The sequence below is a fragment of the Triturus cristatus genome, chromosome 8 (assembly GCF_964204655.1).
Source record: "Triturus cristatus chromosome 8, aTriCri1.1, whole genome shotgun sequence".
NCBI lineage: Eukaryota > Metazoa > Chordata > Amphibia > Caudata > Salamandridae > Triturus > Triturus cristatus.
Genome location: NC_140591.1, coordinates 450,276,066 through 450,303,793, shown reverse-complemented (window position 1 = coordinate 450,303,793; position 27,728 = coordinate 450,276,066). Strand labels below are relative to the sequence as shown.

General features: G+C 44.6%; 1 protein-coding gene across 1 annotated transcript in view; it reads left to right on the top strand.

Annotated features, from left to right (window-relative positions):
• LOC146802293 (E3 ubiquitin-protein ligase TRIM39-like) overlaps nt 1-5,992 on the top strand; it is a 116,052-nt gene extending 110,060 nt beyond the window's left edge. Inside the window, exon 6 of the mRNA XM_085621862.1 lies at nt 5,102-5,992. Coding sequence (XP_085477988.1) covers nt 5,102-5,616 — 515 coding nt within the window. The 3' untranslated portion in view covers nt 5,617-5,992. The remainder of the gene's footprint in view (nt 1-5,101) is intronic.
• Nucleotides 5,993-27,728: the final 21,736 nt, after the last annotated feature.

Sequence of the window (27,728 nt, the reverse complement as noted above, 5' to 3'; positions counted from 1 at the left end):
CGACACACATCCCGTGGAGGTCCCCGACCAAGGAAGACCACCCCAACATGAAAACCAGGGGGGCAGAGGAAAAACCAAGGGCAGGAATCGGAAGAGCACCAAGACCCCACTGGGAAACAGGAAACGGACAAACAGGCCCCGCCGGAGAAGAACCTGGGAGACTGCCAAGATCGACAATGGGGCGGCATGGCAGAAGGCAAGACCCACGGACCCGCAACAGAGGCCACCCAGGACTTAAGGAGAGGCAACAGATGGCCCCCAACATAGCCCCAATGGCCAAGAGCCGAGGAGAAGCATGACACGGACAGGAGGCATAGCAGCTGCCTGCTGAGCCAGGAAGCAGGATGAGAAAGGTGCACCATGGACGCGGCCCCGGACAGGAAAGAGCAAGCCCCCAGGAGCAGAAGCAGAAGCAAAAGCCCGCATGAAGACCACAGTAGCAGCCCAGAGAAGGACGGACAGGCACCAACAGCAGCCCGCCCCCATCAGACACGCAGCAGCCAACAGCCCCCGGAATCCGCAGGAGGACGCCCAACCAGGGACCCACCAGGCCAGACCCCGCACAACAATGACGAGCAGGCGGGAACAGGAACATACAAGACAGAAGGACCGCAGACCCAAAGCCCGGAAGGGAAGAAAGAGCCAGCGACAAACACAGCAAACAAAATGATGCCATGGCCCTGCGACATACCCCAAACGCCAGTAAAACACCAGGACATGAACCCACAAATCATAGGACAAATGGCCGAAATCTTTGGTCCCACCAGTACGTACATTGATGGCAAAATATACAGCGCTGTCATTCAGTGCGTAACACTACCATATGGAATTCTTCTTGGCTACCCTAGAATAAAGAAAACATGAGAAAACAACCAGAAGGGTCCAATGCTGTGTCATGCAGAGCACTTTACAGTGTACGCACGGCTCCTGGATGTCGCTACAAAAATCACTAATCCGCACTATACAATAGTCAGAAATGACCAGCAGGTAATAAATACAAAGATTTATGCAACAAATGTAGTACGTAGCAGACCACCTCACATAAAGCACAGATTCGTAATTTAGCAGTAATTTCATTGCCGAGACTCAAACTGATTTCCCCAGCCTTAAGGGCAACCGCTCTAGTCTTAAGGCCACATTATCTCTATTCCCCATTTACACACTGCGCTTAGAAGCCGGTCCGTTAACACTAGTTATGATGGGGGAAACCAATGCACCCAGACTGGAAAAAGTTACCACAATCAACCAATGAAAGCTGTTAGCCCTACCGTGCAACTGGTGTCTGAAACGCCTCTCGGAATATTAAAAGATATATATACAAAAATATCACACTCACCCAGAGTACCATGATCCCGTATAACAGCACTGGGTCACCACGACCCCAAAAAACAACGATATGCCAGAGTCTGAACCGTGACAGCAGCAGAAGAGCCAAGCAGAATCGAGAGCTCCTACCATTAATTGCTCACTTTCCCTGCCATCTGAAACCCAGGATTTCAGTTTCGCTGCGTGAGAATAACGTAGCGCGCATGCATGTGTGCCAGACACCTCAAACAACATATACACAACGGAAGCTACCTGTAGTAAGGTGAGAGAAACACAACTCACTACGTATGTAAAAGAATCAGAAAGAATGCCACTAAGGACTGGTGCCACGCAAAGGACACCAGTAAAGTACAAGCCGCACGCCCTCGGCCTGAGGAACGGATGAGTAATGCGGCATCATACAGGACAGGGATCGGCTGAGGCAGCGGCCGCAGCGCGAGGCTCCAGGCTGAATGAAGCTGCGTGCAGCTCCTGGCAACTCGCGCGCCCACTCCGAAGAAAGCTGCAGGGATCCAACTTGTCCAAAGAGACTACGCCCAGCAAGCCGACTATCGCGGCAAGGCCCATGAGTCCGGCTCCACATCAAGGAGCCGTAAATGCGATACGGGGCAAACCGCCAACCGAGGCCGCTAGAGGTAGCGAAGCCCTGCAGCAGCCTGTGCCCCGCCAGTCCCTCAGGACAGAAACAGTATAGTTTTGCCCCGAAAAACCAAACAACCACGAGGCGCGCCGGGGGACCGTAGAACGGACCGCAGGGCACCCCCACCCCACCTCACACACAAGCCCCAAGCCGCCCCAGCAATGGGAGACCCGGGGACGTCAAGAGCCTCAGCAACAAAAGGAGCGCCACCTGGGGGGGTGGGGAGGGGGTCCCGGGCACAAGTATAACCACCAAAACACTCTGCCCACACGGAGGAGGAGAGAGGAAAAAAGGCCCCCAGGAAGAGGCCCAGCCCCCTCGTCCGTCCCCCTGTAAATCCTTGACTCGCTAAAGCAGAGCCTAACTGGCCCAGACCTGACACCGGGGGAAGGAAGGAGGATGGTCCCAGAGTCCTAGGGCCCGCTAGAGCAGGGCCACCCACCAGGGACCCCAGTTCCAGCTACAGCAGGAACCATTTACCTGAAACACGCTCTGGAGAATCTGCAGTGCAGAACCAAAAAAACCGGCTGTGGGTTGGGCCGGCCCTCCTCTTATAGAGGTCAGGGGTGATAGGGGTCGGCCATGTTGGGAAGGGATGGGAGGCGTGGGAGGCTATCTTTTGCTTTGGATGATTCTGGTGTGGAGCTGAAGCTCACTTTGTTAATCATGTGGCGAGGAAGACTTACGAGGAGGTAATGACTAATACAGTATACCTTGGAGTACCCATCTTACAATGTACTATCTAATGCAGTCTACTGACTAGTACAGTATTCCTTCTAGTATCTCTGTTACTCTGTCCTATCTAATAAAGTGTACTGACTAGTACATATACCTTGGTGTAGTTCTGTCACTCTGTGCAATCTAATGCCGTGTACTGACTAGTACAGTATACCTTGGAGTAACTCTGTACTAACTAATGTGGTGTACTGTCTAGTACTCTCTACCTTGGAATAGGTCTGTCACTCTGTACCATCTAATGCAGTGTACTGACTAGTACTGTATACCTTCTAGTAGCTCTCCTACTCTGCACCATCCAATGGAGAGTAGTGCCTAGTACTGTATACCTTCTAGTAGCTCTCCTACTCTGCACCATCCAATGGAGAGTAGTACCTTGCACGGTATACCTTGGAGTAACTCTGTTACTCTATATCATATAACACAGTGTACTGACTAGTACAGTATACCTTGGAGTAACTCTGTACCAACTAATGTGGTGTACTGTCTAGTACAATACACCTTGGAATAGGTCTGTCACTCTGTACCATCTAATGGAGTGTTGACTAGTACTGTACACTTCCAGTACCTCTGTCACTCTGTGACATGTTTACAATATAATGACTAGTACTGTATACCTTGGAGTAGCTCTGTCACTCGGTACCATCTAATGCAGTGTATTGACTAGTACAGTACACTTCTAGTACCTCTCTTACTCTGTGCCGTCTCATGCAGTGTACTGAATAGTACTGTATACCTATAGCAGCTTTCTCACTCTGTACAATGTAATCCAGTGTGCTCACTAGTACTGCTTTCCTTACAAGCCGGTACTCGGCTTGTAAGAGCACAGACTGGCTTAGATCCTTCGTCACTCCGACTTAGAAACACGCGATACGTTAAATGTGATACTGCACGACATCCTGACCTTTGGACACCGTACGGCTTTATGGAGATGATTTTATCCCCCGTGGGACGGAATTAAAACCACGAGTTATAAGCCTTTTACTCTGAAGACAGAGCCTTGAAAAAGTTGCGGGATACTACCCCTGTTGCGACAAAACACGTGTCGGCTGCCACTGTCTTAAGAGATCTTTCAGCCTAGGGACACACAGGAATAAAGAACAAGAAACATTACCTGCATTCCTGATATTCTGTACTTATTGTTGCACCCTGATTTCTTATTTGAAAAGTTAATGTTTGGACGAGTGCTGGGGATTTACAAAGATATCTATTATAGAGTGCTGACTAGTACAGTGTGACTTGGAGTAGCTCTTTCACTCAGTACCATCTAGTGCAGGGTACTGACTAGCACCGTATACCTTGGAGGAGCTCTGTCACTCTGTGTCTTCTAATGCAGTCTACAGTACTGTATACCATGCAGTGTACTGACTAGTACTGCATGACTTCTAGGAGCTCTCTCACTCTGTACAATATAATCCAGGGTACTGACTAGTACTGTTTTCCTTGTTGCAGCTCTGTTACTCTGTACTATCTATTATAGAGTACTGACTAGTGCAGTATGCCTTGGAGTATCTCTGTTACTCTGTGCCATCCAATGCAGTGTACTGACTAGTACTGTATACCTTCTCCTAGCTCTCTCACTAGTGTACTGACTAGTACTGTTTCCTTATAGTGGTTCTGTCACTCTGTGCCATCTAATGCAGTGTACTGACTAGTACTGTATACCTTCTAGTAGCTATGTTACTCTGTACTATCTATTAGAGAGTACTGATTAGTACAGTAAACCTTGGAGTAGCTATCACTCCGTACCATCTAATCAAGTTACTGTTACTCTCTGCTATTGTAGTGTGCGTCATGTGTGGTAGAGCAATGTAGTATGCTGCGTGTAGTGTGTAGTAGAATGTCCTATGTAGTGCAGTGTGCTGTTCGGTGTAGTGTGTGCTGTGGATGAATACGCGCTCTAGTGTAGTGAGCAGTCTAGTGCCGCACGCTTTAGTGTAGTGAGCAGTCTAGTACTGCACGCTTTAGTGTAGTGAGCAGTCTAGTGCCGCGCGCTTTAGTGCAGTGAGCAGTCTAGTGTCACGCGCTTTAGTGTGTGAGCAGTCTAGTGCCGCTCGCTTTAGTGTAGTGATCAGTCTAGTGGCGCGTGCTTTAGTGTAGTGAGCAGTCTAGTGCCGTACGCTTTAGTGTAGTGAGCAGTCTAGTGCAGCACGCTTTAGTGTAGTGAGCAGTCTAGTGCAGCGCTCTTTAGTGTAGTGAGCAGTCTAGTGCCGTGCGCTTTAGTGTAGTGAGCGGTCTAGTGCTGCACGCTTTAGTGTAGTCAGCAGCCTAGTGTCGCGCTCTCTAGCGCCGCGTGCTCCTTCCAGATGTGGTGTACATTAATCATATGTAAAACAGAAGCAGTAATTACAGCCTTTCTTTGTGTCATTAAATCTCTAATTGTGAATCTCCTCTCTGCAGTGATGGTGACTCTGGATCCTGACACGGCTCATCCTGAGCTGCTCCTGTCTGAGGGGGGGAGACGAGTGCGAGACACGGGCACAGCACAGCCCCTGCCGGACACCCCCAAGAGATTCACCTCCTACTACTCCTGTGTGCTGGGGAGCGAGGGGTTCACCTCTGGCAGACATTACTGGGAGGTGCAGCCGCTGCAGGAGGGGGACGCGTGGTGTGTGGGGGTCGCAGCAGAGTCTGTGAGCAGGAAGGGACACTTCACATGGTCACCGGAGGGGGGAGTCTGGGCTGTGCAGGGGTGGAAGGGTCAGTACTGGGCTCTCACCTCCCCTGAGACCCCTCTGTCCCCTCGTGAGAAGCCCCTGAAGCTGGGAGTGTATCTGGACTATGAGGGGGGGCGGCTGTCCCTGTACAATGCTGACTCCTGGGAGCTTCTCTACTCCTTCCCGCGGGCGCCCTTCACGCAGAGGCTCTTCCCGTACTTCTATCTCTGGGAAGGAACGGAGCTGAGGCTCGTGTGAGCCCCGCTCCCTCCCCCCCAACTGTCATCTACAGTTCAAACTCCAACATTCCAAAGAATCTTCAAACACCAACATTCCAAAGGAAATTCAAAGACCAACATTCCAAAGACCCTTCAAACACCAACATTCCAAAGAATCTTCAAACACCAACATTCCAAAGAATCTTCAAACACCAACATTCCAAAGGACCTTCTTCACAATGACCCTCTCACCTGTTGCCATGACAACCAGAAGCCTCACGTGAAACTATGTATCCCTTTTCCTTGTACATTTTTAAAACAAGAGCAGACAATTTTTGAAGTGTGAATCATGCACCAAACCACATGTAACATATGATAAAGTCTCTGCAGAATTAAACAAGCATTGGCATAGCCAACAGGTCTCGCCTTTAGGTGCTTGTAAGTGTTTAGGTATGTTGTAGAGCAGTGTGGCTGCTGTGCTCCGTACTGCAAACTTAATGTCTAGTGCAGTGACATGGGGCAGTGGCATGGTGTGGTGTGTTGTTATAAGGTGTGTGTTGGTGGGATGCATGTGGGTAGTGTGCTGGGGTGCATGTGGGTGGCATATGCATCTTTACAACAAAAATCACCAATTGTAATTAGATTAATAATGCATGTCTACAAACTATTGAAAGGGCAATAAGGGTAAATGTAATATGCATGGCCCCATGGACCAATCTAACATGTTTATAATAGTAAAATATCAATTGAAAACAACGAAACTACCGGCCTGTCCTTAACTCTTACGTTTACTGTTTGTGTTTCCAAATTGTTAAATCCATAACCACATCGATTGGCGGCAATTTCCCAGAGCACACAGTCACTCATTGCAATGATCTAGCAACTTTCTTTTTTTTAAATCTCCGAAATTTACTGTTCCCCATAAAGTACAATAAATACACCAAATTCTACCCCAAAGAGAAAGACTCTGGACTCACCCACCGTTTGCCTCACAAACGCCCCCTCCCTATTACCACATAAACTCTTCCAACACTTTTTAGTAAAGTGAAATCTAGTTCTGCTGTAGACCCCACACATCCCCACATACTCCGTCAAGGATACAGCCACTAGCTACAACTTCCTTCTCTCTCCCGCAGGAACCTTAATTGCCAAAGTTACATTTACATTTTTATTGTTGCCTGAAAACCTCTGAACTCACAAGGAAATGTTCTTTGTAGCAGGCATCTTAATCCTCTGCGAAACTTTAGCATAAGTGGAAACAGCCATTGGATAAAACTCCGATCTGTCTCCTGCAGGAACATTAATTTCCAAAGTTAACTTTACATTTTTATTGTTGCCTGAAAAACTCAGAACAAACAAGGACATGTTCTTTGCAGCAGGCATCCTGATCCTCTGTGCTACTTTACCATGAGTGGAAACAGCCACAAGATAAAACTTCCATCTCTCTCCCACAGAAACATTATTTGCTGAGGTTACATTTACATTTTTATTGTCGCCTGAAAACCTCTTGATACACAAGGACATGTTCTTTGCAGCAGACATCTTAATCCTCTGTGATCCTTGAGCATCAGTGGAAACAGCCACGAGATAAAACTTCCATTTCCGTCCTACAGGAACCTTAATCGCCAATGTTACCTTTACATTTTTACTGTTGCCTGAAAACCTCTGAACACACAAGAGCATGTTCTTTGTAGCAGGTACCTTAATCCTCTGCGCTACTTCAACATGAGTGGAAACAATGACTAGATTAAACTCCCATCTCTCTCCAGCAAGTACATTAATCGCCAAAGTTACCTTTACATTTTTATTTTTGCCTGAAAACCACTGAACACACAGGGACATGTTCTTTACAGCAGGCATCTTAATCCTCTGCACTACTTTAGCATTAGTGGAAACAGCCACTAGAGAAATCTTCCATCTCTCTCCAGCTGGAACATTAATCGCCAAAGTTACCTTTACATTTTTATTGTTGCCTGAAAACCTCTGAACACACAAGGACATGTTCTTTGCAGCAGGCATCTTAATCATCTGCGCTACTTCAGCATGAGTGGAAACAGCCACTAGATAAAACTCCCATCTCTCTCCAGCAGGAACATTACTCGCCAAAGTTACCTTTACAGTTTTTATTGTCGCCTGAAAAACTCTTGATACACAAGGACATGTTCTTTGCAGCAGGTATCTTAATCCTCTGTGATCCATTAGCATCAGTGGAAAAAGTCTTGAGATAAAACTCCCATCTCTCTCAAACAGGAACTTTAATCGCCAAAGTTACCTTCACATTTTTATTGTTGCCTGAAAACCTCTGCACACACAAGGACATGTTCTTTCCAGCAGGCATCTTAATCCTCTGCGCTACTTTAGCATCACTGGAAACAGCTAATAAATTAAACTCCCATCTCTCTCCAGCAGGAACATTAATCGCCAAAGTTCCCCTGACATTTTTATTGTCGCCTGAAAATGTCTGAACACACAAGGATATGTTCTTTGCAGCAGGCATCTTAATCCTCTGCACTACTTTAGCATGAGTGGAAACAGCAACTAGATAAAACTTCCATCTCTCTCCAGCAGGAACATTAATCGCCAAAGTTACCTTTACATTTTTATTGTTGCCTAAAAACTTACAGACACACAAGTTTGTTTGCAGCAGGCAACGTAATCCTCTGCGCTACTTTAACATGAGAGGAAACAGCCACTAGATAAAACTCCCATCTCTCTCCAGCAAGAACATTAATCGTCAAAGTTACCTTTACATTTTTTTTGTTGCCTGAAAACCTCTGAACACACAAGGACATGTTCTTTGCAGCAGGCATCTTAATCCTCTGCGCTATTTCAGCATGAGTGGAAACAGCCGCTAGATAAAACTTCCATCTCTCTCCAACAGGAACTTTAATCGCCAAAGTTACCTTTACATTTTTATTGTTGCCTGAAAACCTCTGAATACGTAAGGAAATGTTCCTTGCAGCTGGCATCTTACTCCTCTGCGAGACTTTAGCTTGAGTAGAAATAGCCACTGGATACAACTCCGATCTGTCTCCTGCAGGAACATTAATCAGCCAAAGTTAACTTTACATTTTTATTGTTGCTTAAAAACTTACAGACACACAAGGACATGTTCTTTGCAGCAGGCACCTTGATCCTCTGCGCTACTTTAACATGAGTGGAAACAGCCACTAGATAAAACTTCCGATCTCTCTCTCACAAAAACAATAATTGCAGAGGTTACTTTTACATTTTTACTGTCGCCTGAAAACCTCTCAATACACAAGGACATGTTCTTTGCAGCAGGCATCTGAATCCTCTGTGATCCTTGAGCATCAGTGGAATCAGCCACTAGATAAAACTTCCATTTCTGTCCTGCAGGAACCTTAATCGCCAAAGTTACCTTTACATTTTTATTGCTGCCTGAAAACCTCTGAACACACAAGAGCATGTTCTTTGCAGCAGGTATCTTAATCCTCTGTGCTACTTTAGCATGAGTGGAAACAGCCACTAGCTAAAACTTCCATCTCTTTCCCGCAGGAACTTTAATCGCCAAAGTTACCTTTACATTTTTACTGTTGCCTGAAAACCTCTGAACACACGAGCATGTTCTTTGCAGCAGGCATCTTAATCATCTGCGCTACTTCAGCATGAGTGGAAACATCCACTAGATAAAACTTCCATTTCTCTCCAACAGGAACTTTAATCGCCAAAGTTACCTTTACATTTTTATTGTCGCCTGAAAACCTCTGAACACACAAGAAAATGTTCTTTGCAGCAGGCATCTTAATCCTCTGCGAAAATTTAGCTTGAGTGGAAACAGCCACTGGAGAAAACTCCGATCTGTCTCCTGCAGGAACATTAATTTACAAAGTTAACTTTCCATTTTTATTCTTGCCTCAAAATCCCAGGACACACAAGAATATGTTGTTTGATGCAGGCATCTTAATCCTCTGCACTACTTTACCATGAGTGGAAACAACCACTAGATAAAACTCTGATCTCTCTTCAGCAGGAACCTTAATCGCCAAAGTTACCTTTAAATTTTTATTGTTGCCTGGAAACCTCTGAAAACGTATGAACACACAAGAGCATGCTCTTTGCAGCAGGCATCCTAATCCTTTGCGCTACTTCAGCATGAGTGGAAACAGCCACTAGATAAAACTTCCATCTCTTTCCCGCAGGAACTTTAATCGCCAAAGTTACCTTTACATTTTTATTGTTGCCTGAATATCTCTGAACACACAAGGACATGTTCTTTGCAGCAGGCATGCATCTTAATTCTTTGTGCTACTTTAGTATCACTGGAAACAGCCACTAAATTAAAGTCCCATCTCTCTCCAGCAGGAACATTAATCGCCAAAGTTCCCTTTACATTTTTATTGTCGCCTGAAAACGTATGAACACACAAGGACATGTTTTTTGCAGCAGGCATCTTAATCCTCTGCACTACTTTAGCATGGGTGGAAACAGCCACTAGATAAAACTCCGATCTCTCTCCCGCAGACACATTATTTGCCAAGGTAAACTTTACATTTTTATTGTCGCCTGAAAACCTCTGAACACACAAGGAAATGTTCTTTGCAGCAGGCATCTTAATCCTATGCGAAACCTTAGCTTGAGTTGAAACAGCCACTGGATAAAACTCCGATCTGTCTCCTGCAGGACCATTAATTTACAAAGTTAACTTTACATTTTTATTCTAGCCTCAAAATCTCAGGACACACAAGAGCATGTTCTTTGCAGCAGGCATCTTAATCCTCTGCACTAACTTACCTTGAGTGGAAACAGCCACTAGATAAAACTCTGATCTCTCTTCAGCAGGAATATTAATCGCCAAAGTTACCTTTACATTTTTATTATTGCCTGAAAACCTACAGACACACAAGGACATGTTCTTTGCAGCAGGGCTCTTAATGCTCTGCCTCACTTTAACATGAGTCGGACCAGCCACTAGATAAAACTTTAATGTCTCTCTCCTGCACGAACTTTAATCACCAAAGTTACCTTTACATTTTTATTGTTGCCTGGAAACCTCTGAACACACAAGGACATGTTCTTTGCAGCAGGCATCTTGATCTACTGCGCTACTTTAGCATCAATGGAAATAGCCACTGGATAAAACTCCCATCTCTCTCCAGCATAAACATTAATCGCTAAAGTAACCTTAAACATTTTTATTGTTGCTTGAAAACCTCTGAACACACAGAAACATGTTCCTTGCAGCAGGCATCTTAATCCTCTGCGCTACTTTAGCATGAGTGGACACAGCCACTAGATAAAACTTCCATCTCTCTCCAGAAGGACCATTAATCGCCAAAATTACCTTTACATTTTTATTGTTGCCTGAAAACTTCTGAGCACACAAGAGCATGTTTTATGCAGGAGGCATCTTAATCTCTGAGCTACTTTAGCATCAGTGAAAACAGCCACTGGATAGTCAAGTCAAAAGTTTATTGTATATGATTACTTAAAATCGTTACAATTTACACTTTAAAAAAGTATTAAACTTTTTCTTCCATTAAATATCATTTTATAAGCAATGAGCTCGACAAACTTTTAAAATCTGAATAACTTTAATAAAGATCATAAAATGTTGGCTAACTGGTTAAACAATCTGTGAAAGTTCTATTATTCACAACTTTCCAAGGAGCTCAAGTGACCAAAATTATCCAAAGGTGAAATTATTTAAGATAGAATGTCCATATAAAATGCCAAACATTCCAGTAAGGTGTGGTCAGCTGCCGTTTTTCTGTATTGTTCCTCTTATCTTGTGAAATAGGATCGCAGTCCTTTTGCTACTTGGGCTAGTGAAGGACAGCCATATTTGAAGCCCCTGCCGTCCGTGTTCATACTTTATCAATGTCCTCTAAATCGGCTTGCCTTAGAAGTTCCCTTACTTTTGCCAGATATTTTACCCCCCGGCACGCCAAGATTATAGAGGAACCTTCCAACCAGCGTATCACGGCTTGCCTGCACGTGCAAATTCGTTAAAAATTGGTTTTAAAAGCCCCCTCCTTATTTCCTTAACTGGGGGCAGGCACACAAGAGATGAGTTAACGTTCCATTACAAAAACCGCATAGTCGAGAGTGTGCTGCTTGTTGGTTGCTTTTCCAGGACGGTTGTAGATCTTTTGAGTCACGCATGCCCAAGCGGTAATTGGTGAAACTCTTTTTTAACTCCACACTAAAATGAGTTACTAAATAGCGTTTTAGGTGAGGGGAAAAAAGATCCACATTCCTTACTCATCATATAGTAAGCGTGTATTGTCTTGTACTTTTTCTGGCCCAGAGACAGGGGGAGAAACCCCTATCCCCCTAAAATGAAGTAGGATGAGTTTAGTGTGTCCGGGCAAGAGTCTGGATTTTTATGGTTGATTATGATAAAATATCCAATTGATGCAAGTATATCAAGTGATACTGGTGAGAAGTTTGTGCTTTTATTTGTTTGTCAGAAAAGAACAAGGATGGCACAGCCAACACGTGTTTCGCCCTCTAACCGGCCATCAGGCCTAGGGCTTCTTCAGGGCTGAGCAGGGATAAAAATGCCATAAGAGTTCATAGCACCCAGTCAAGTGGATCATATAGTTAGTATATGAGGGTGTGTTAGGTGGGAATAGGGGAGGAGGGGTGAGGAAGTGAACAAGTTGTTGAAGGAGACCAGTGAAAAGAAAAGAAGGGGGGAAGAGAACAGAGTTACAATATGAGAGAAGGGCAAGGGTTGTTCCCGGAAATTAAGGTGTAGTTGCAAGGAGAAGTATATGTGTGGGTCAATGGAGGATAGATGTTATGTGGGGGTCAACATTAGTGATTGGGGTGGTCATGCAAGGAGCGGTTTGGTGGTGTGGAAAGAGGGGGGGATGTGACAACGGTATTAGGATCATCGGCCACATTGCTGCGAGCGCGCTGGACTAGCGCTGTGTGTTTTTAACCTCCCAGCGTTTTTCATTTATGTTACTGCTTTTGTTGTACTTACCCTGTTTTTAGACTTGGCTGTCTCCAGCCTGCGCCCCCTCCCCTCACTGCATTTAAAAAAGGGCACCTCTGTGCCTTAAAGCACCACCACTTAGGTGGGTCCGGGTCCTGGGCATCCACTGCGGGCGCCATCTTGGTTTGGGGATCGGGATTCGGCGGCGGCCGCCATCTTTAAGCGGACTCGCGCGCCAAGGACTCACTGGAGAGTCTATTTAAGGCGGTCTTTGTTTGGGAGGTGGTCCTATACATCGGCCACATTGCTGCGAGCGCGCTGGACTAGCGCTGTGTGTTTTTAACCTCCCAGCGTTTTTCATTTATGTTACTGCTTTTGTTGTACTTACCCTGTTTTTAAACTTGGCTGTCTCCAGCCTGCGCCCCCTCCCCTCACTGCATTTAAAAAAGGGCACCTCTGTGCCTTAAAGCACCACCACTTAGGTGGGTCCGGGTCCTGGGCATCCACTGCGGGCGCCATCTTGGTTTGGGGATCGGGATTCGGCGGCCGCCGCCATCTTTAAGCGGACTCGCGCGCCAAGGACTCACTGGAGAGTCTATTTAAAGTCGCTCCTTCACGCGCAGCGTGACGCGCAGGTGGACGCCTTCGCTTAGCCTGAGTCGTGCCGGAGTCCTGCCCGTCTGCGCCCGTCAGCGTCCCGGAGGCGCCGGGGCGACGGTGGACTGCGGCACGGCCGGCGAGGGGGAAGATGATCACCTATACTTCATCGGTGCTGCGTGCCATGCAGACCCATTCTTGCTCCTGTCGCTCGGTCTTTCCGGGGCGCTTTAAGGGTAAGCGCCGCTGTCCAGCCTGTGGCTGGTCGCCCACGTGGACTGTGGTTAATGTCGGCAGGCCCGTAGAGGCTCGGGTTAGGCACCTATGTCTGCTCCTGAATACGAGGTCACTGGGATGTCATGCCTTGCATCTTTATGATCTCCTCGTGAGGGAAAACCCCCTGTGTCTTCTCCTAACCGAAACCTGGCTGGGTGAAGCGTCGAATCCGGATATCTTTTCCGCTATTCCCCCAGCCTATCACATCTTTCGGCAGGATAGAGAGAAAGGCAGGGGGGGTGGTGTAGCTGTGGTGGTGAGGAAGAATGTTTCCTGCTCTGTTCTCCCTCTTAATCCTATTGGGGGGTCGGAGTCCATTGCTTTTACACTCAGACTGTCCTCGATCCAAGCATTTAAGGGGCTGCTGGTTTATAGGTCACCTGGCCCGATGGGCTCCTTCTTGGAGGATTTGCAGATAGCAATTTCCGAACTGGCGCTCACGACACAGCACTGTATAGTGGCGGGCGATTTCAACTTCCATCTAGATGTCATAAGCGACCCGGACACTATTAAACTGCTGGACATTACATCTCCTCTGGGTCTATTACCGTGCGTGTCAGGTCCTACGCATGAGAGAGGGCATACCCTCGATCAAGTCTTTTCTTCAGTTCCGCTTGCCGATGTAGAGACTCTGTCTGTGCTCTGGACGGATCATAGGCTGATCAGGTTCTCTGTGTGTGAGAATGGGCGGCCGGATAACATCGCCCCCATGCTACCTAGATCGGCCTCGAGAGCGCTCCATAGAGTGACATCTGATATGCTGGAGCAGGCGCTCGCGGAACATCCCTGTGAGCTCTCGGGTGATCTGGAAAGAGACACGGAGGCTTTGCAGTCATGGCTGACTGAAAGGCTTGACGATCTTGCCCCACTGTCAGCCCCTCGGCCCACGGCTGTACGGCAATCTGCGCCGTGGTTCACTGAGGCGCTGCGGCTGGCCCGCAGCCAATGCAAGGTTGCTGAGCGGGCCTGGCGCCTTCAGTACAACGAGGTGGACAAACTTGCTTATAGGGCGGCTATTAAGGCCTATCATCGGGACATCTTACATGCCAAAAAAGAATACCTTGCTAAGAGGATTGAGGTGGCGGCGAACTCCTGCAAGGAGATCTTCACGGTGGTGAAGGAGTTCACGACCCCCAGTTCCTACCCAGCTCCACCAGTGCCATCGGAGGCGTGGGCGTGTAATCTCGCCAGCTTTTTCACTAATAAGATCAAGGCAATTCAGGCCTCCTTCTCGGAAAGCGCTGAGGATGGTGGATGTGGCCCCGGAGCGGAACGTGAGCTACCGCCCTTGCCTACCGCAGTGTTGACAGATTTTCCAGCAGTCACCTGCGAGGCATCACGGGCGCTGCTTACCAGCCTTAAATCTGGCTCGCCACTTGACCCATGCCCTGCCAGATTTTTGGGCGGGATGGCGGCGGTGGTGAATCCCCTGGTTAACCCCATCCTCAATGCCTCCCTGAGGGAGGGAAGGGTGCCTACCACCTGGAAGAGGGCGATGGTGATCCCCCTCTTGAAAAAGCCGGGCCTTGATGCCGAGGTTCTGGCCAATTATAGGCCAATTTCACTTCTCCCGGCTCTGGCCAAGATTACCGAGAAACATGTTCATGGCGTCTTGTCGAGCTTTCTTGAGTCTAACCATCTGCTCCATCCTTCCCAATCCGGCTTCCGTCCCAACTTCAGTACGGAAACGGCATTGTTGGAGGTCTCCGAGATTATCAGAGAGACCTTGGATGTTGGTGGCAAGGCCATGTTAGTCATGTTGGACCTGTCGGCGGCCTTTGATACTGTCCCCCATGCGGCGCTCCTCGCTAGGCTTCACGACATCGGCATTAGGGGGACGGTGCTCAAATGGTTTACGTCCTTCCTGGAAGGCCGCCGCCAGACGATCTGGGTCTCCCAGAGCTCCGCCGAGATGCCGCCTCTGGGGGTTGGGGTTCCACAGGGCTCTGTGTTGAGCCCATCACTGTTTAACATCTTTATGTCCCCCCTGGCGGCGGCGGTGGAGGCTTTCGGGGCCCAGATCGTGTCCTACGCCGACGACACGCAACTCCTCTTCACTTGTGGTAAAGACCAACCATTTGATGGAGAGAGTATTCGGGGTTGTTTGGGCAGGGTATTCGATTGGTTCCATCATAACAACCTGAAGGCCAACTCCAGTAAGTCGGAGGTCCTATTTTTCGGCTGTGTCACCGACCCTGAGTGGCGGCAATGGTGGCCATCTGATATGAGCCCTCCGATACAATCATCTGCGGTCGCTAAAAATCTTGGCGTCAAACTTGATAATAAGTTATCATTGAGAGCGCACATCTTGGGTCTGGCCGGAACCTGCTTTGGTATTCTGAAGATGCTCCGCAAGTTTCTTCCACTGCTTTCTGCGGAGCATAGGCGGATTACAGTGCAGGCGCTCATCGGGTCCCGGCTCGACTATGCCAATGCCCTCTTTCTTGGCCTCCCGGACTACCTGGTCCAACGCCTGCAGGTGGCACAAAACTCTGCTGCCCGTGCCATCTTTGGCCTGCATAGGCGGTCACGAGCCTCTGGGCTGTTGCAGAGGCTTCATTGGCTGCCTATCCGTAAGCGGATTATGTTTAAATCCCTTACGTTGATGCATAAAGCCTTGTTTGGCTCAGGGGCTGGGTACCTACGGCGTAGACTGAACTTCTATCGCCCTGCCCGCTCACTGCGGTCCGAATCTCTTTTTACTGCCGTGGTGCCACGTGTGCGGAAGGCGCGGACTGGGGGCCGTTCTTTCAGCTTTAAGGCACCCCAGTTGTGGAACTCTCTGCCATTGGCGCTACGCAGCACCTCGAATCTGCTTCAATTCAGGAAGAGCCTGAAGACTTGGCTTTTTAATGTTTAACTGTTTTCTTTGCGGGGTTCTTTCTTTTTTTTCTTTCCAGTATTAGTTTTCTTTTCTTGTTTTGTTATTACACACGGAGCCGCCTGTGGAAAGCGCCGGGACACTCTTTTAGAGTAGCTGTGCGCTATATAAGTTTATTTTAACATAACATAACATAACATTAAGATGGTGAGGGAGAGAGAAAAATAGAAAGTAGAAAGAGGGCAGGTTGGCATTAGCGGAGGAACATTACATACAATTATGACATTTGCATGATTGTTTACGTTCAGTCAAATACAAACAAAATGACAAATATGATAGAGGAAGGTGAAAAAGTTACGAGATGTTTGAGAAACAACAAGTCAGGATGGCGCGCGTATGCAAAGAGACATTCAGAGCAAATGGAGATTGACGATGTACATGTTTGTAAAGGCATCATAATTGCAAAAATCGGGACAGCGTGTGTGTCCAGGACAGGAGCGGGACAGATACCCGTTCGTAACATGCATGTTTGTTACACCATCATGGTGACGAAGGCATTATTTCAAATTCAAGCGATCATTCAAGGACAGAAACGAGGGAAGGGCATGTCATACAAGAAGCCGGGTAGTCAGGAGAGTTATTAGTTAAGGTACAATTCGTATGGTGTTCCAAAATGGTAAAGCAGTGACATGGTCAAGAGACGTGAAAAACAGAATATGTAAACAAAGATGAACATGATACAGTTAATCACAAGGAATCAACGATACGATTATGGGTTAAATTAGATGCAAGATGGTAGAAAAACAGTATATATTTACAGAATTATTTGGAGTTCAGCGTCAAGGCGGTCCGGTCAGGTATGAAAGGGAGGAAGAGAAGCCAGCACCAGAGGGAGAGAACTCAAGATGCAAGGTCAATTTTTTAGAGGAGGTACTACGTTATCGACTAGGTATCAAAACATCAAACACCACAAATACTTCAACCATGGGAGGTTCCCAACAATTTGGACGCCAACAGACACCAACAATAGGCGTCACTACGAGATCAAGAAAAAAGGAGATGGAAAGAAGGACATAACACCACTAAACCTAGTCAAGAACCTATCACATATTCAACTATCTAACCAGGAAGCAAATATTCTGAATAAAGGACTATCTTTTTGCCCTACGGCCCCATGGAATCTAACCAGAACACAAATAGATCTGTTCAAATTCATCCGCAGATTGAAACTTAAGGTGTTCTTTGCAGATCAATATACGAGGCCTGAGCCCACTATAACAACTATCACGTCTGATCTATCAATTCAAGAACTAGAACACGTGGACCTACTGACCCATCTCAGTGAGGTAAACGACGATCGTGATACATTGACCAGAACGGCACTCGAACTTGGAATTGACACGAACCTCACAATTGACAGTAGACTCACTAAAAAGTCTACCTTCCTACCGCAATTACCTGCAGGTAATAGCATTGATGCTTTCCATCTAGCAGTCACACATGATCTGGAACATGAGTACACCAAATACCGAAAAAAATCTAAATACCTTCCACAAAACATCACACAAGAAGAGAGGAAGGCCATTACAAACCTTAAAGAAAGAAAAGACCTAATTATCAAGGAGGCAGACAAAGGTGGAATCCTTGAATGATCGCTTGAATTTGAAATAATGCCTTCGTCACCATGATGGTGTAACAAACATGCATGTTACGAACGGGTATCTGTCCCGCTCCTGTCCTGGACACACACGCTGTCCCGATTTTTGCAATTATGATGCCTTTACAAACATGTACATCGTCAATCTCCATTTGCTCTGAATGTCTCTTTGCATACGCGCGCCATCCTGACTTGTTGTTTCTCAAACATCTCGTAACTTTTTCACCTTCCTCTATCATATTTGTCATTTTGTTTGTATTTGACTGAACGTAAACAATCATGCAAATGTCATAATTGTATGTAATGTTCCTCCGCTAATGCCAACCTGCCCTCTTTCTACTTTCTATTTTTCTCTCTCCCTCACCATCTTAATGATCCTAATACCGTTGTCACATCCCCCCCTCTTTCCACACCACCAAACCGCTCCTTGCATGACCACCCCAATCACTAATGTTGACCCCCACATAACATCTATCCTCCATTGACCCACACATATACTTCTCCTTGCAACTACACCTTAATTTCCGGGAACAACCCTTGCCCTTCTCTCATATTGTAACTCTGTTCTCTTCCCCCCTTCTTTTCTTTTCACTGGTCTCCTTCAACAACTTGTTCACTTCCTTACACCTCCTCCACTATTACCACCTAACACAACCTCATATACTAACTATATGATCCACTTGACTGGGTGCTATGAACTCTTATGGCATTTTTATCCCTGCTCAGCCCTGAAGAAGCCCTAGGCCTGATGGCCGGTTAGAGGGCGAAACACGTGTTGGCTGTGCCATCCTTGTTCTTTTCTGACAAACAAATAAAAGCACAAACTTCTCACCAGTATCACTTGATATACTTGCATCAATTGGATATTTTATCATAATCAACCATAAAAATTCAGACTCTTGCTCGAGTTACTAAATAGGCCTGAGGCTTTGTTGATATGTAGGAGTTAATCACAGTCCACCCATGCCTACGTTTCGAGGTTGTTATTTTATCTTCTAAGAAGGGCTTCTTCTTTGCCGGCTTATTTGCCAATTTGCCAAAAACTGCCCGGTCCATCTGGCTGTCCCATGTCGTTTGTATATCAAGTTCCGCCAATTATTTTCTCAGATAGGCTCCCCATGAGTGTGGGATGTCCTCCTCCATCTGGATTTTGATTTCTTTCCAGCATAGATTGTTTAATGTCCCCAGTTCAGATGCACGGAATTTGTGGCATAGTTTCACGAAGCCGCTCATGCTCTGGAATTTCAGATTTTGAAGGCCGAATTCCAGCTGGATCTGAGCTGGGGCAGTGGACCTTGGTATATTAAAAACAGCTTTAAAAACCTTCGTCGTTTAGCAGTTCCACCTCTTTACCACACCAAACTACTAGGGCATATGACAATGTCGGTACTATTTGTGCAGCCATCACTTTTAAAAGATGTGCATGGTTCGGGCAACCCAGTTTTTTGCTCAATAATCTATACGCAAAAATTAACGATTGAGATTTTGCGTTTAGGTCCATTTTGTGTTCCTTGTCTGTGGGGCCTCTCCCCATTTTTAAGCCGAGGTATTTATAGGCCGCTTGTTCTTCAATTATAGTCCCATTTACGAACCATTTGTACTTGGTTTTTTTAGGGGCCTCAAGGCGTACAACCTTGGTTTTGTCTTTATTTAATTCCAAGCTGTCTCCATCCAGATAGGTGGCTAGGTTGTTTATCACTCTTTGTAGCCTGATGGGGCTTTGTCTCAGCACCACTATATCGTCTGCGTACTGTAAGAAGGGTATTGGCTCTTTCACTAAGTTTGGCGGATGGCAATCGGATGCTTGCATGTGTTTACTGATATCTGCCTTAAATAAATTGAATAAGCTCTGGCTAGGACGCAGCCTTGTTTTAGGCCTTACTGGGTGTGAATACTGGTGGTGGTACTACTTCCATCGCCTAGTTTTACTCTTGCCTAAGTGTCACTGTGCAGGGCTATTATTGTATCTAGTTGTTTGCTCGGTAGCCCCCATGCTCCTAGTTTTTCCCAGAGGCGATTTCTGCTGACTTTGTCGAATGCGGCTTTCAAGTCGACAAAGCATGAAAACAACCGTGTTTTCCTTTTTCTTGCTTTTTCGATTAAGAGTGCCAATGTGGCCAGGTTTGTTAAAGTGCCCATGCCTGGTCTGAAGCCGGTTTGGAACATGGGGATGAGGCTGGTCTCATCCATCCAATCTTGCAGGTGGAGAAGTAGGCATGATCCGAATAGTTTGGCCTCCACATCCATCAATGATATCAATCTGTAGTTTTCTGGATTGTTGTGGTCTTCCTGCTTAAATATGGGATGAATAATGTTTCCTTTCCAAGATTTGGGGACGGTGTTCTGTCTGTACATCTGATTAAAAAAAGGCGCGAGGTAGTCTGCCCAAAACACCGGAGCGTGTTTAAATAGTGCATTGGGCAGTCCATTCGGGCCTGCCGCTCCCTCCGTTTTTAATCTTTTTATTATTCCTCTCAATTGCTTTATGTCGATCGGATCATTTGAATCGGTGCAGCTTACTGCTTGACCGGTATATTCTTCTCCTTCAGGTCTTAGATCTTTTGGGGATTTTGAGGGGTCTGTTGCCGTTGCGCGCTTATCATTCCTCGCATTGCTGTACCTATTATGTATATGCTGTATCCAGATTTTCTCGCCAATTCCCGCTTGTTGTTGTAATGTTTTCCCTTTGTCATGTTATTTATGATGCCTCAGAATTCCCTACTGTTTGGTAATGTGCTTGCCCACAATAGTTTTGTCCAGATTTTTTCTTTATATTCTGTCTTTGCTTCCCTCAGCATCTTCTTATAATTCTTCTGTAGATCCTTTAGTTTATCCTTATCTGTATTCTTACCCATTTTGTCCGCTATGGCATGGGTTCGCCCCTGTTTTGCCATCCTTCTCTTTATGTCTCGTAGCACAAGGTTAAACCATGGATCCCTTCTGATGCCTATCCTTCTTCTGTTTCTATTGGTAGCTTGAAAGTTCCGGGTAAGGATGAGACACACGTCTTCCCAGGTTTTTATTTGATTTCCTTCTATCGAGGGACCTGTTTGACTCTTGTATTCTTTAAGAGAGTCTATTATGGTCGTCATATTTAGTCCTCGCCATCTCAATTTCCTCAGGTTAAACCTTTCTGCGTATTGTCCCAGTGTGTTTATTTTTTGTGCCCGGGCCAAGTTTATATTTAGGTTTGTGATGTGTGGGTAGTGGTCGCTTTCTATGTGTGGGCAGACTTAGAGTGAGTCTATTCTTGGGACAAGATTGCTGCTAATGATGGTCAAATCTATTGTAGATCGACTTTTTCCATTTGAGTACGTTGTTACGGCTGGCCCATCCCCTATAATGTTACCATTCCGGATTGACAGGCCGTACCTTTCTAACTTTCGCGTTGTTATTTGGTATCCCCAGTCCTCCTGCCTCTTTCTGTTATTCTGTTTTATTAGGTTACTGTTGAAATCTCCTGAAATAATCAAGGGGCAGAATTCGTGTGATTTTTGCAGTGCACTGATCAGATTCATTAATGTTGTGAATTTTTCCTTCTGATTTTTTTTTTGCAGGGTGAACATATACGTTGACTAGTATTCATTGCCAGTCTAGTTTGTTTGAATTTCGCTTTCCGGTAAATTTTGTAACTTGCAGCAAGTTTACCCCGGCATCTAACTCTTCTGTTTGCCAACCATGTTTTTCTAATATATATGTTGATAAGCCTTCCCTTGGGTGACCAAATCTTGCTAATTTTTCTGCTAGAATGTGATGTTCTATGTAACCTAGTACTGCTGTTGGGTTCATGTTCCACGTTTCTTGAAATAATATTATGTCTTGTTGTTCGAGGAAGGAGAGAGTTTCATGGTCCTGCCCCATATTTTTAAATCCGTGGGCGTTCCACGAACAGATCTTTACTCTGTTCTGCCTTCTATCCCTCAACATGTGGTCCTGCCTCGGGGATTCTATTGTATCCTGCTCATTAGCTTCAACTATCTGCCCCCATCTTTTATTCATCGTAAGTGAGTTTGACTGTTCTTTAGGTATGCGTGTTACTAAGAACTTTTGGCACCCAGGACCAGTCTGTACTGCCATCTGTAGACTGTTCAAGGTTTGATTGCCTCGCTATTTCCTTGCCCTCTTTTGAATTTGTTTGCCCCGGTGGCGTGGTGGATCGGGCGCCGTGTAAGCATGATATTTTCTTTTTTGCAGGTGCATTCTTCTGATTTGTTAGGAAGGGGTAAGGGTATCGTGGGTGTTTGTAAGGCCTCAGTATGATTCCCCAGAATTCGAAAATTACTCTGGGAGCATATATCCTGTCCACTAGTTCCTTTGAGGACCAGGTAGTCAAAGTCTCTTCAGTGTCCGGGGTTTCCGCGGAGTGCTTAAATTCCACGGCAAAAAGATCATGTCACGGTATTCCTTTTAGTTCTGGGATTTCTTTGAACAACCTTAAAAGGTTCCCTCTATTTAATATATCTTGCCTTCCTTTTGTGCAATATTCTGGCACAAACGTCAATTTTGATGTATTCTCCCACAAGTTATTTTCAGAGCAAATTGCACTTCCTACACTTTCCTCTTTTTCTACCTGAGTATTTATGGTGTGCGTGATTTCATTATCAATATGTCTTTCTTGAGTATCCGGTTGTTTTCCTTCCTTTGACTCTTGCTCCAATTTTCCTGCTTCTATATGTATTACTGGCTCTTTTGGCTCACTTTGCTGGTCAATAGAAGGCATCCTACATACTCTGCCTATTCTATATATTGTGACTTTTATTGAATTTTGGCTACTATGTTCGTTGTTGTCTGTTTTCTCTTACGCCTTATTACCTGGTGTTCTTTCCCTTCTTCCTTGTTTTTCTCGTTTTATATCCCCCTTTCTCCTCCTGACTGTTTGCCGTCCGTTATCTGGACTGGTACCTCTTTCGTCTTCGGGTGTGATCCTTAAGTGAACGTGCTATGTTTTTTCGGCCCCTTCTCCCTTTTTAGTATGTTGGATTTTTAATAGCCTTAATTTGCCCTCCTTTTACCTGCTGGGTTCTTGGACTCCGTGATCTGAACTGGAACCTCTATCCTCTTTGGGTTGCTCCAGCGGAAAAGGGCAAATGTACATATCCTCCTTATGTCACAGACTCGTCACCACATTACTCATTCATACATTCATTCATTGGTGGGGCCCATAACACCAACACTCATACGTCTCACTCGAATCTGCACACAGGAGGAAAAGAAGCACTGGACATGAGGGGCGTACCTTGTTACCTATCGGGAGTAATTATATACATCTGCACCAATAGAATCCTAACTTTAACATCAAGGCACTCCACCACTTGGTCGATGGACCAATTAGTTGGACTGGTTGATGGTGATTTAGATCCAGCTAAAACACATTTAAAGCTTCGGAACCTTTCGGTTAACTTTCAATACCTTATTAAAGAATCGCAAACTCATTTCTTATTAATCAATGTTTAGTTTATCTAAGTAATTCACTCTGTGTTGGCATATTCAGGATTACAGTTCAAATCAGATTTCTATTGAGCAATTTCCAACCTTTGATCTTAAACATAAATTGACATAACATTTATATTTACCTAAATTTGAATATTGGCGACCATTTCCAGAAGAACCCGTCAACCGACAGCAAAAATCAAAATCCCTTCAGATGGAATCGTCATTTTATAATCAAAGAGAAACCCAGGTAAGTCCAAGAAATCTCCCTCAGCACGATGTAGTCCCCACAATTTAGCCAAGGGACCGGGCGATCGTGCCAACAAACCAACAATCCAGCAAATCGACTCTCCACACCAACAGTGATAATGATACGGAATAATACTCTCTTCTAAATTCCCCCCTTATATGCTCTTTTTCTCCTTACTTTTAGGACAATGTGCAACAATTTAGGAGTAGAAAGTGTTCTGATTGGCTAAATCCTCTGAATTTTGTAATTTTTTTCAATATTCCCAGGTTTGCCTGTTTCCCATGAGACCGGGCATGACATCTTCCCAATTGTATTCTTTTCGTAGTTTCACAGGCGAAAGTTCCGAAGTAACAACATGTAAACCTTCTTGTACAGGTCGTTCATTGTCCCCTCTTTTTATTTACACCAGTCTGGGTCTTGGCAGTCCTCCACGTTCCTATCCTTGACAAGGAGCATTTCGTTTCTCATCGAAGGTCGCTTGGAGATCTTCAGAGCCATCCGAGTCTGCGCAGTAGATATCGCGCTCACATGACGGTGGCCACTTCCGAACTCCAGTTTAAGTACTGCGGCCTAGTAGGCCCGAATGCCAATTTAAGCAAAAACAAACATAACAGTAATTAATATATGGAAATGAAGATTCTAATGTTAAACCCCCACTAATCCCTTTATATATTAGTATTTTCCCAGCTTGTAGCAAGATTTAAAGCAATAATACTCACCATTCTGCAACACTGGAAGCACAAACCATCACGTAAGCAACATAAATCATGCAATTCTCTTTTTCAACACATCCTATAGTTAGTTTGCGTACCATAGTTAATCATTTAATTATTAGCCATGCAATTAGCATTTTACTCCCACGTGTATCTCGTGTTTATTAAGGTGCAATGGTTAATTAATTATACCACTTTACACAATTAGTACAAGTTAATATTTAGAGTGATTACGTAATTAATATTTCATGTAAAAATAGAGGAGGTATACAAACATTTGCTTTACCTGCTCCATCAATCCCCCCTTTGGAGATTTTTAACATCACCACAAATCCCAATAAATGTCAACATTTTTGCGGAAATGATTACTCAGTTCTCTTACATTTTGTTGCATCATAGTATCTCCCATCTCATCTTCTCTTGTTTTCTTGTACATGTTCTTTTTCCATTCTTCTAGTTCTATATCTCCTACTTCTCTTTCTCTTATTTCTGTCTCCTTTCTTTTCGCAACTTCTCTTTTTATTCTATTTTGTAATTTTGTTATTTTTATACATCCACACCCTAGTCTTAAGATCAGTATCAGTATTACCACACAAGTCACTGGCATTAGTATTTTACCTATAAATGAACTACCTAATTTTGTTAATAAACCCTTTATAGTAGACAAACCTTTACCAAGCTTCTCCCAAACACTTTCAACCTCCAATGGAACAATTTCCTCATGCAAATCGGTTATATTCTTAATGTTTTGCTTTAAATTTTGGCTCTTGTCAGGAATATAGGTACAGCAATGTTGTACCTTCAGCATTCCACAGACTCCTCACTCTTCGGCTAATATGATATCAAGGGCAAGTCGATTTTGCATAATCATGGCTCTCATGGCAACCATTTCGTTATTACCATTAAGAACCCTCCAGCTGTGCTTGTCAATAAGCGATCCACAACTATAGACAATTTTCTAATTGTATGTGCATTCAGAGATATTCCAACAGCTGGTATCAGTGCTCCAAAAATATCCCTACAATTTCTGACCAATTTTCCCTCCTTCTACGTGTTAGTTGTCTATCTATTTCAAGCAAACCGTCCTCTCCCCTTCCCACATGAAATATTTTTGGGAAGACCAGGCCTAGGTAGCATGTACCATACCAGTGGTCCGGTAACCTATAATAAGCCCTGTTTCCACAGATGTAATATATTCCAGGGAATACCGGATCCTTTCATCCTTTAAATCCCCATCCTCCCATGATTTTATATACATCATGGCATTAACTTGCACCTACAAAATAATTATCATAAACAGTGTTATCTCTACTAATGCACAATTTCCCTCTCTGAGGCCAATCCAAAGTCATTGCAGGATTTGTTTCTCCCTTTAAATGGTTTTCCTTCTCAGCATCCCAAAATGTTGTTTCCATCTTTTTCCAAGACACCTTTCTTTGCACCTTAATTTTCATCTCTTCTACCATGGTCAAGAAAGTTTTCTATTCTTTTCTCAGACTATAAGTAAGATTGTTCTTAAACACTTCTTCTGAAGTTAATTCTCTAGGGGCATATCAACAACAACCGGCGATAATTATCGCTAAGCGCACTTATCCCTGGGATAATTATCGCCGGCTAGCGTGGATTTTTATCTCTGAGATAGCGTGCTATTAGCAACGCTTATCTCAATAGCGATAAAAATCCTCACGCTAAGTGGCTAACGTGAGATTATCGCTGGAAATCCAGCGATAATCTCACGTTAGCTTGTTGATAGGGACTGACAAATTTAGCCATGATATCCTCCTTCCATAGGATATCATGGCTAAGTCAGAAAAATACCAGACGTAAAAAAGCAGCGTTAACCGAGGTTAGCGCTGCTTTTTTTGTCTCTAACAGGGTTAGCGATATTCTTAATAATAGGAGAAATGTCGCTTAGTGACATTTCTCCTATTATTTTACACTGGAACGCCACCTTTGCATCTCATTAGAGATGCAAGGGGAAGCATAGATTAAAAGGGTGCTAACATGTGAATTTGCATGTTAGCACCCTGTTGTTGATAGGGTGCTAGTTTTATCTCTGCTTTTTTAGCTTTTAAAGCCAAAAAAGCAGAGATAAAGCCCTTGTTGATATCCCCCTACGTTTCTAAGAAAAATTCACCTAAAATTCTACCAGGAATTACCTTATTTAGTGCATGGACTACAGGTATCTGCGAAAAAACATTATCTACATCAGTATAATAATATTTTAATTTCCCTGTTCTATAGAACAAGGTTGCTAATACACTACAGGTTATTCCATATGTCAAAGGAAGGTGATGATAGGTGACACCCTCTGACACCGATGCAGGGAACTGCATACAAACATAGCAATCTCTAACTTCCATAGTCTTTACATATTCATACAGTAATTTTGAAACAACATTATTAGAAAAATCAGTTATAGACCTATCCTTATGGAAATCTGTTCTATCTGCCAGTTTAGTCGCATGAGTATCATAAACCTCATCTCTATTAGTCCTGTTCTCAGTGTGGTTTTCTACACTTTCGAATGTCACTTTAAACGAAACCATTATTGCTAACATGATCCATAGAAGCATTAGTAATCCTGTACAACAACAACACACTTTACACCATCTTCGGAGAAACCCACATGTAGGTTTTCTACCTTCTGTGTTTGCCATTTCGGAAATGATCAGTGTCTTTTGACTTAGCCTCTTTTATTCACGACTTAATTTTGTTTAACCCAAGGCTTTAAGTGACAACATGGTTCATTCGGTTATGTGTTTTGTCCAGTGTTTTAAATTCTCTGCATCTTTCTTTGTCACTTCAATCCGGGCATTGATCGTCTTTGTCAATTGAATCTGATAGTCCTACTGCCCCCACAGCAACTATTTCCATGTTGTCTTGGAGACAGATCTTGTGGTCATCCTTTACTTTCCTTTTTGACCCCCCTCCCACCTCTTGTTTTGCCTCTTCTTGTTTTCTTTGATTTACCTCCTGGTTTTTTGCCCTTTGTCTTGTTCCCTTCCTGAACCTTTCCATCTCCAATGAAAAAGAATTGAATTGTCCCATGTTAGTGCCAGTAGAGGGCCCTGCTGATGCACTCGACTACTCACTAGTATAACTGGTGATACTCGAGAGGTTTGTCTCACTTGATGCCGCTATAGTCCCTGGGTCGCCCCCTGACGTTGTTCCATCTGCAGGTTTACCACCAGTGTTAATGTTGTCGAACTTACTTGCGTAGGTAAAGACCCTGCCATTTCTATAATCATTATCATCGCGCCTTAGTTTGCGCATCTTTTTACCCTTTATATAAAGTTGATGATTATGTAGGACTTCTTTTAGTTTTTTATAGTTTTTTCCCGCAACTTCAGGTAGATTCATCTGTTTGATTTCCTCCTCCAGATTTTTAATCTTAATTAGCAATTTCTCTCTCTTGATGTTAGCATCTCTAATCAAGATATCTATCATGCCAAATGATGAAGACGTAATCGACTGTTCCCACTCTTTCAACAAATCCTG